General features: G+C 42.8%; 1 protein-coding gene and 1 long non-coding RNA gene across 3 annotated transcripts in view; both read left to right on the plus strand.

Moving 5' to 3' along the window:
* Window positions 1-8,557, plus strand: part of lmnb1 (lamin B1) — a 69,533-nt gene that overhangs the window by 51,625 nt on the left and 9,351 nt on the right. For both annotated transcript variants that reach the window (XM_050052807.1, XM_050052809.1), the window contains exons 6-8: window positions 4,591-4,811; window positions 4,937-5,165; window positions 5,299-5,403. In XM_050052807.1, the coding sequence (XP_049908764.1) occupies window positions 4,591-4,811; window positions 4,937-5,165; window positions 5,299-5,403 (555 nt within the window). The remainder of the gene's footprint in view (window positions 1-4,590; window positions 4,812-4,936; window positions 5,166-5,298; window positions 5,404-8,557) is intronic.
* On the plus strand, window positions 133-3,062 carry LOC126395396 (uncharacterized). Its single transcript, XR_007570459.1, has 2 exons — window positions 133-174; window positions 255-3,062. It is a non-coding gene; the product is annotated as an uncharacterized LOC126395396 (long non-coding RNA).

Genomic DNA, 8,557 nt, shown 5'->3' on the forward strand with positions numbered 1-8,557 from the left:
ACGTGGTGCGGTTTGGATGAATGACGGGGTTAATCATTGCAAACAAGGAAAGAAAAAAAAGTTGAAAACTTACGGTGTCTTCTCCTCCACACAAGCAGCTCCCGGGTGCCTCCTCTTAAGGTGCTGGTGCATCGCGGTAGTGCTTTTATGGTATGCCATCTCTATTTTGCACAGGTCACAGACCACCGAATCGTTACCTTTAGGTGTAAAGTACTCCCATACTTTTGACATCCTATTACGAGATCTNTGCACAGGTCACAGACCACCGAATCGTTACCTTTAGGTGTAAAGTACTCCCATACTTTTGACATCCTATTACGAGATCTTTTCTTCTCCCCCGACTCGCTGCTACTCGATGCCGCGGCCGCCGCCATTTTTTGATTCTGAGTGATGACGCATCGACGTGCGGTTTTTGCGTCGACGTCATCGATGACGTCGACGCGTCATCCCAGCCCTAGTGAAAACCTGAGGCAGTTTTTTTAGCCTTGAAGGCACAGGTGAGCTTGATCAAGGTAATGACCCTCCCATATCAGCCAACTGCAGACAGTGGGTGGGGCGTCACCCCGCCTCTTCAGTCAATCAATCAATTTTATTTATAAAGCCCAATATCACAAATCACAATTTGACTCAGGGGGCTTAAGATCAAGGTTCCATTTTGACATCTGGAACACAAAACATTGAACTTTGAAACAATACAACATGAAGAGAAATAACATTTCCCACTTTTGACTTGAAGACTACCAAGTGTCTGGACTAGCCATCACACAAACACACTTCGGACAGATACTGGTGGTGGGTACTTATGCACTGATTCCACCGGAACCCATAAGGCAACCAGAAACTGGCGATCCTCAGGAAACCAGGGAAATGCTCCCAAGACATTGGGCCACATTCACTAATATCTGCGCAGAAATGTTCTTACTCTCCGCAAAAAATAAGTACTTGCGCAAAATCACCGTTGGATTCATGACACGTGCGTACCGGCCAATTTTGTTCTCACCACCGTGCGTATGTTAGTAAATCAGAACCATTCTAAATTGACAGGCGCGTGTCCGCGATCTGCAATCAGCATACTACCACGCCCCCATTTCTCCATATAAGGAAACCGCTTGCCTAGAGTTGATTCATGAATGAAGGAAGCGGTTACGCGAGGAGACAAGTAATAAATTTCACAGTTTGTTAGAAGGGATGGCGCCGGGTCTTACAGGAATGCCATGGGTCATTGTAAGATTGTGGAGGACACAGCATGCCAGGATGATCTTGCACACCTTCTCAGGGGTATAAAGTAGTTTGCCACCGGCCGTATCTGATCCAAACACATCCAGCGGCCCTTAAGCACGCCAAAAGTGCGCTCTACGGCGCGTGTGTGGGCATGTATGTTATTATAGCGCACCTCTTGAGGGGTTTCAGGGTTTGCGTATGGTGTCATCAGCCATGTTTTAAGGCCATATGTCCGGTCACCCAAACAATATAACATTTTAACATTAACGGAATAGAGACTTACTGAAAATACTAACTTAAAACAATTGAAATAAAAGACTAGAACAAAAGATGCCCACAGCCCCTGCCTCCAAACGCATTCCCACTGTACTGTTTTGCAAAATATGAGTCGTGGGTGCCTCCTGGCCAGCGGGCCACAGCCTTAAGGATATGGCAGTCGGCATTACAGATCATCTGCACACTGATGGAGTGATAGTTTTTCTGTTCATGTTATTGTTAATATTTTAATTGTCACAATGATGAGGGTGAACGTGTGTCAATTTCATGGTAATTTAATCCATTTGGCCAATATATTAGTAAATTAATTATTTTAAAAAATGTTAAATAAATCTCTTTTTCATGAATGTGGTTTTATAGACTCTGCATGTACTTAAAAGGTATGTTTGCATTTTCTAAGTCAGTTCGGCCTTCCTCATTTGTGCGTACGCATGGTCTGAGGCAGTTCTAAATTTGTTCGCAGAGTAAGAACAAATTCGGGTAAGAAAATATTGATGAATCCCGGATTTGTGCGTCAAACGATCATACGCACAGTTTAAGCACAGATTTGTGCGTACGCACTGTTTGTGAATGAGGCCCATTGTCTTCAACCACATTCTCTGCCACACTAAGTGGAAACAACAAACTGGTTGATCTCCTGCTCCACTTATGCCTACAGAGGGGGTGCATGGCTCCTTCAAACTTATGTGGCTATATGCACCATTTACACACCAGTACTTTTTCCAAACTCCTAAAACATGGGCTTACAATCAAACAAAGGGGGGGACAAATGATGCTACCTTTCATCGTTCACACAAATGAACTACACAAAGATAACTAAACAAACAAAAATCCTTTTGTGATACTCCCAAAAATCTCAACCAGAATGCTAATACCAAAAACACTTTAAACTGTACTCCTGAAAAGTGCTTAACCTCAGTTTAGCATTTACAAACCACAAGTGTCACAAACCAGATTGATTATGTATAACAAATCAAGCCCACTGTGTTACATTAAGGCAAGATTTAGCCTTACCCAACGGATCTGATCCCATTTGACACAAACTGGCTTAATGAATGTGACAAGTAGGGAGACCACACAAAAGATTTAGTTAAAACAAGCAGAATTTAATAAAGTAAGGCTAACTTAAATAGCCAATGGAGTGTCTGGGTCAGCAAAGTCAGCGATGAAGGTGTGAAGGTGTTGAAGGTGCAAAGCAAAAGCAATGATGCCAGGTGGATGTTTGCTGCAGGAAGGGAGAGAGCAGGTGAAAACATGAGGCAGCTTTTATAGCCTGGGAGGCCCAGGTGAGCTTCATCAAGGTACTGACTAGGGCTGTCAACGAATATTCTAAATTCGAATTTAAATTTGAATTTGAAAAAAAAAAATGGACCTTCGAATGTGAAAATTGATATTCGATTGTGGAGAAAAAAAAAAACACCACCGCAGCTGTCCTCTTTGCGAGTGTGCGTTGGCCTGGGCTGCTGCACTGAACGCACTGCATAAACGCCAGGGCCACACCGCCCATGGAAGTGCTGCTGGTCGACAAGAGGTTCTGCTCCCAGCTGTTGTCTCCGTCACCCCCCCGGCTTGACACATTTGCTCGCGGCTCGCGCAGAAAATAGACCAGACGCCGAAACGGAGCTGCGCGGCACGGCGCAGCCGGTGTGGATGACACAATCAGTTAACATGGGCCGTGTGGCCATGGGTCAGAGAGGGGAGGCGAGCGAGAGGTCGTTTATAACGTAACGTTATAGATAATTGTTTTATGTGTTTTAATGTGTAGGTATGTAAATGTTTTCAAAGACGTTTATGTTGAAATAAAAATACCTACAGGTAGTTATGTTTCCTTGTATTAATACATTTACAAGTATGTTTCCTTGTATTAGTTTGCCCTCTTGTGGACATTATGCGAAAAAAAAAAAAAATTCAAATGGTTCGAACCTATGAGTTATTTTTAGAAGGAATATTCGAACGTCATTTTTGAGCAATTTTGACAGCCCTAGTACTGACCCTCCAAATATCAGCCAACTGCAGACAGTGGGAGGAGCGTCACACTGACTGACATAGTAAATTTACCCAGAATGAAAAATTAAAGAATAACTTAAGCCAACAAATAAAACAACCTCAGTAGCTTATTCAGCAAAGCTCCACTTTGGGTTGAATTTTCATCTGAGTAATGATTTTATTTTCTGTGTAAGGAGGAGGACATTTGTCAAAGGCCTGTGCTCCCTAGACGAGCAAATGGCTTAAGTCAAGTAAGTCAATGACTTTATTGAATTTATCAAAGGCCCCGTTTCGCCCAAGGAGTCCGGTATGGTTCAGTTCAGTTGGGTACGCATTTTTTGTGTTTCCTCTGTGATAAGTTGTGGATGGTCCCAATGGAACCATTTCTTACATCCCCGTGTTTGGTCACCCCTCTGTTGGGGTGCCTAGCACACAGATCTGGTATCTAAAAGGTGGAGTTAGAAACCCTGTAGTGCGTTTCTTTGTCATAGTAAACGGTCACTCTTGTTCAGTGCTGTAACTTCAGCTGCCTTTTGCAGGAACTGAAGCCTGAAAAAAAATAACAATTCACTAGGCCGACTGCCGGCAACTTTTAAAGTTGAACATTTACTTGTAATGTTACTTAATGCATGAGTTGGTGACGTGAATCCATCAACCCAGCTTAAATTTTAATAAGACAACTTTGACCGTTTTATTGTCTTTCTTGGATGACATACACTTTTAGTAATTAGTGGATGTTCAAGCGTTTAAAAATATATATTAATTCCGACCCGATTACGTTAACTGCACATTCTAATCCTCACTTGGACACTTGAGGAGAAAAAAAAGTTGCAGTGTGTTGTTCCTGTGGGCTACGACAACACTAAACCTCTGCTCTTGTTTGTGAAGGACTAAATGCATAAGTCCGCTATTTTTGAATATCCCATGGTAAGAGACTCTAAAAGGTTACTTTTGGTTCCAAAGGTACTATACTGCAAGTATTTGGTGGAAGTAGGGCTTAATCTTTTTAAATGACACATGATTAAGTGCTGACCTGCTCTGTGACACATGGGCAACATTGCCACCTCCGACTCTGACCTCCTCATCTATATCCTCATCTATATTCAGACTCGTGGTTGGCGTGACCGTATAGTGGAGCTGGAGGAGGAGTTGGCTCAGGAGAAAGCAAGAAGCCGCAAGCTGCTGGCAGACAAAGATTGCGAGGTGGCTGAGATCCAGGCCAAGATGCAGGAACAGCTGAATGAGTACGAGCAGCTGCTGGATGTTAAACTGGCACTGGACATGGAGATCAACGCCTACCGCAAACTTCTGGAGGGAGAAGAAGAGAGGTGAGGACACAGGAAGTTTGCTAGTAGTGATGGCATCAGTTAAATCTTTACTCTGTTTTGATGCACCGGCTGATATTTTTCCTTTTTTTTGGTGACCTGGATATCTAATTGTGTTTTCCTTCCAGACTGAAACTGTCTCCGAGTCCTTCAAGTCGTGTCACGTTGTCTCGGGCCTCGTCCAGCAGCCGCAGTGTGCGGACCACTCAGGGAAAGAGGAAACGTGTTGATGTGGAGGAACAGGAAGCCAGCAGCTCGGTGTCCATTGCTCACTCTGCCTCTGCCACAGGACCTATCTGCATCGATGAGATCGACACAGATGGCAAGTTCATCTGCCTCCTCAACAATGGGGATGAGGTGAGCACCTGGGTTTTTAGATGTTACATTCTTTTAGTTACTTAATGCTCATGTGGAGATCCAGCTGAAAATCACCCAGTATAACCTTTGTATCTGACTGATGTCTTTGTGTCAATAATTGTGTCTGTCTCAGGACCAAGCAATGGTCGGTTATGAGATGGTTAAGACAATTGGAAATGCAACAGCCACCTACAAGTTCACACCCAAATATGTCCTAAAGGTTGGCCAGAAAGTCACGGTAAGAGTTTGTCTTTTGTTAGATTCTAATCATTTTCTGCTGAACCTGTTAAAAACTATCAGTCTTAAATCATGTCCAAGTCGTTTTTACATTTGTAATGTTTTTAAAAAAGAAAAAAGAGTCTTTGGAGGAATATCAGAATTGCTCCGTTTCTCTCAGATGTATATAGGTACTCTGTATCAGCAGATCCACTGACTGACGTGAGTCATTGGAACATTACCAGACCTGCCAACCTGTATGCATTTTGCGTACCAGGCACGCATTTTGACATCAAAGTACACTGGTACGATTTGATGCTCTGAAAGTACGCATGTCGCTCGATCTCGCATTTGGCTGGTTTCAGTCTATTGGTCTATGCAAGTTGTCACTCTCAAGTTGATGCCCGGTGAGCATAGGTGCGTAGGTGGAACGAAAAGATTTCGACCAATCAGAGTGCTGTATATGCTTTAACATGCATTAGCTTGTGTCTATTAGAGTTAGCTTATATCTCTTAGCAGTTAGCTTCTGTCTGTAAACAATTAGCTACAGTCTCTTAGCAGTTAGCTTCTGTCTGTTAGCAGTTAGCTCCTATTGGCCCTCACCATCAGCTCAGACCGGAGTTACCGTGTGTTCAGTCCGGTAAACGGTATCAGGCTGATAGCTGGAGCCTCTCCAATAAGCCATAGAGTGAAACCATGGGTGAAATGAGGTGATTCTAAATCAACTGTGCCGCTCTTCTGACAATAAAACCATTGGCTGTTTGAAGTCAGTGTTTCTCCTATATGCAACTTGCCGAAATATGACCGCTGATGGTTTGTTTGTTTTTTCGTCTTAGCTCTTTAGAAACTACCATTATATTATTTGGCGCTATGGACGCTTCATAGCCAGGCCTATAGAACAGGTCAATACCTTGTCCTTTTATTAAACAAACTAAATAGCCTTGTGTTATTTATCTTATTTACACCACGGCATTAGCGCTGCACGATTAATCGTAATAAAATCGTGATCTCGATTCATATGCATATGCGATCTAATTTTTCAATGACGGCGATTCTGCCGGGAGGCGGGACATCATCTGCATGAAAACAAGCGCTCCCAACGACGCAGCATTATACCACGTGATGCAGAGCGACAGCCGGCCGGCAGTTTGGAAAGCAGCAAGACGGGGGAAACACACTGCTAACTGTAGCCTCAGTCTTTGCCTCATACAGATCTGCTGGTAAAGTTAACTTAGCGTTAGCAAGTGTGATAAAAGACGGCAGAGAGGCAACGTTGTGCAAATAAACCAAAGACTTATTAATTTTCTGTAGCAGTAAACACATGGGCCGATAACAAATGTGTTAACTAACTATGCTAAAGCTTTACAAGCTATTCAGGGCTGCCGACGATACAGCAAGGCTACGGCTAACAAGTTAACGTACTGACACTCCTTAGACAGACACACACACACACACACACACACGCACAAACACACACACACATACATACTGGACAGCCTCTCAGTCCTTAGCCGCTAACGTTAGCTCATGTACAACACAGGTACCACACAAACTTTTACAGAGGGTCATAATGTGCTTCTAGTGACTGTCAAATCGCCAGTGAAAGTTGTTTAAAATGCGGACACGGAGAGCAGCTGAGTGCCTGCTCTCATGGGACAAAGGTCCTCTGAGAAGAAAGACGGTCCACTCTGCTCTGCCGCCAGGAACAAACTGGGAGGCAAAGATCCTCTCTGAGGAAGAGGGTTCACTTTGCTGCAGGGTTCACCAAAACGTTTTTTTGTTTTTTTCTTTTAATAAATTGAACACACATTAAAGAACATACAAGATCCTGTAGAGAATAAATACATAATACAATACAATAAACATTGGCAAATTAAATGAAGGAAGAGGATTTTTTTAAAGGCAAATAAAATATTGGGGATTTATGTAAAAATATACATAGAGACATATAAATAATTATATAATTAACGATATGTAGGCTATGTTAGGTGAATACTCCTGTCAAATGCATGGTGTTGAAACATTTAATTTTGATCTTCCTTAGTCCATTTAGACTTTATTTTATCATAACAATAACAATGAATATTATGAATTGTTCACATTTTAATTTAATTTTAATAACATTTATCACACATTTTTGTGGAAAAGTCAAATGTTCAGTTTACAGTTTTAATAAACTCAGTACTCTTTTTAACACATATATTGTTTTGTCTTCATTCAATGTAATTAGCACATATTGTTACTGCGCCATTGGTTTTGGCCTTGGTGCCCCACATTTTGGCCGTGATGCCCCAATAAATTTGTATTTATCAAAGGCCAAAGTGGCCTTGCCCTAAAAATGACTTAATTCCAGGCCTGGTACCTGGTTGTTCAACATTGATATTATTGTTAAAGCCACAGTGTGTAGGAATTTCTCCCATCTAACGTTGAAATCATATATTGCATTCAAACTGTAGCCGCTGTGTACCAAAAAGCTATGCTAACACTGATGAAACCATGTCATCCGATACTACATGGAGTATTCATTCAGGCTTCTACACAGACACATACTACATGGAGTATTCATTCAGGCTTCTACACAGACACATGTGACGCGAGTTGACAAACCCCCTCCTCACCATGCTGGCTGTGTTTACAACGTAGGACTGTTGGGGTGGATGTAAATTGAAACAAACCAATCACGTCTTGTCCTTTGACAACTGACAAGTCAAACCAATCACGTCTTGTCCTTTGACAACTGACAAGTGACTCAACCTCACACACCTCATCCCTCTCCTCGCAACACTGCGCCGCTAACAGCTGTTAGCCGCTATTAGCGGCCAGCGCCGCTACTACCCCGGCACTACTGCAGCATAACAAAGTCCCACTCTTTGAGCATAATGCAGGATCATGTATTATGCAGCGTCACGGGAGACGGAATTCTCGTCGCCAAGAAAGTGCAAAAGGGAGTCAAAAAGGCAACGTGACCAGCGATTGCATTACCATTCTCCCTCAGCAGCTCTCTCTACCTGGGAAAGGCTACCCCGATGTGGACCCTCATTTTTTTAATTCACCGGTCACACTGCCTTTTCTATTCCCTTTTGCGCTTTCTTGGCGACAAGGATTCCGTCTCCCATGATGCTGCATATGCATGATCCTGCATTATGCTCAGAGAGTGGGACTTTGTTTCAAATTTG

This window comes from Epinephelus moara, chromosome 9 (assembly GCF_006386435.1).
Source record: "Epinephelus moara isolate mb chromosome 9, YSFRI_EMoa_1.0, whole genome shotgun sequence".
Lineage (NCBI taxonomy): Eukaryota > Metazoa > Chordata > Actinopteri > Perciformes > Serranidae > Epinephelus > Epinephelus moara.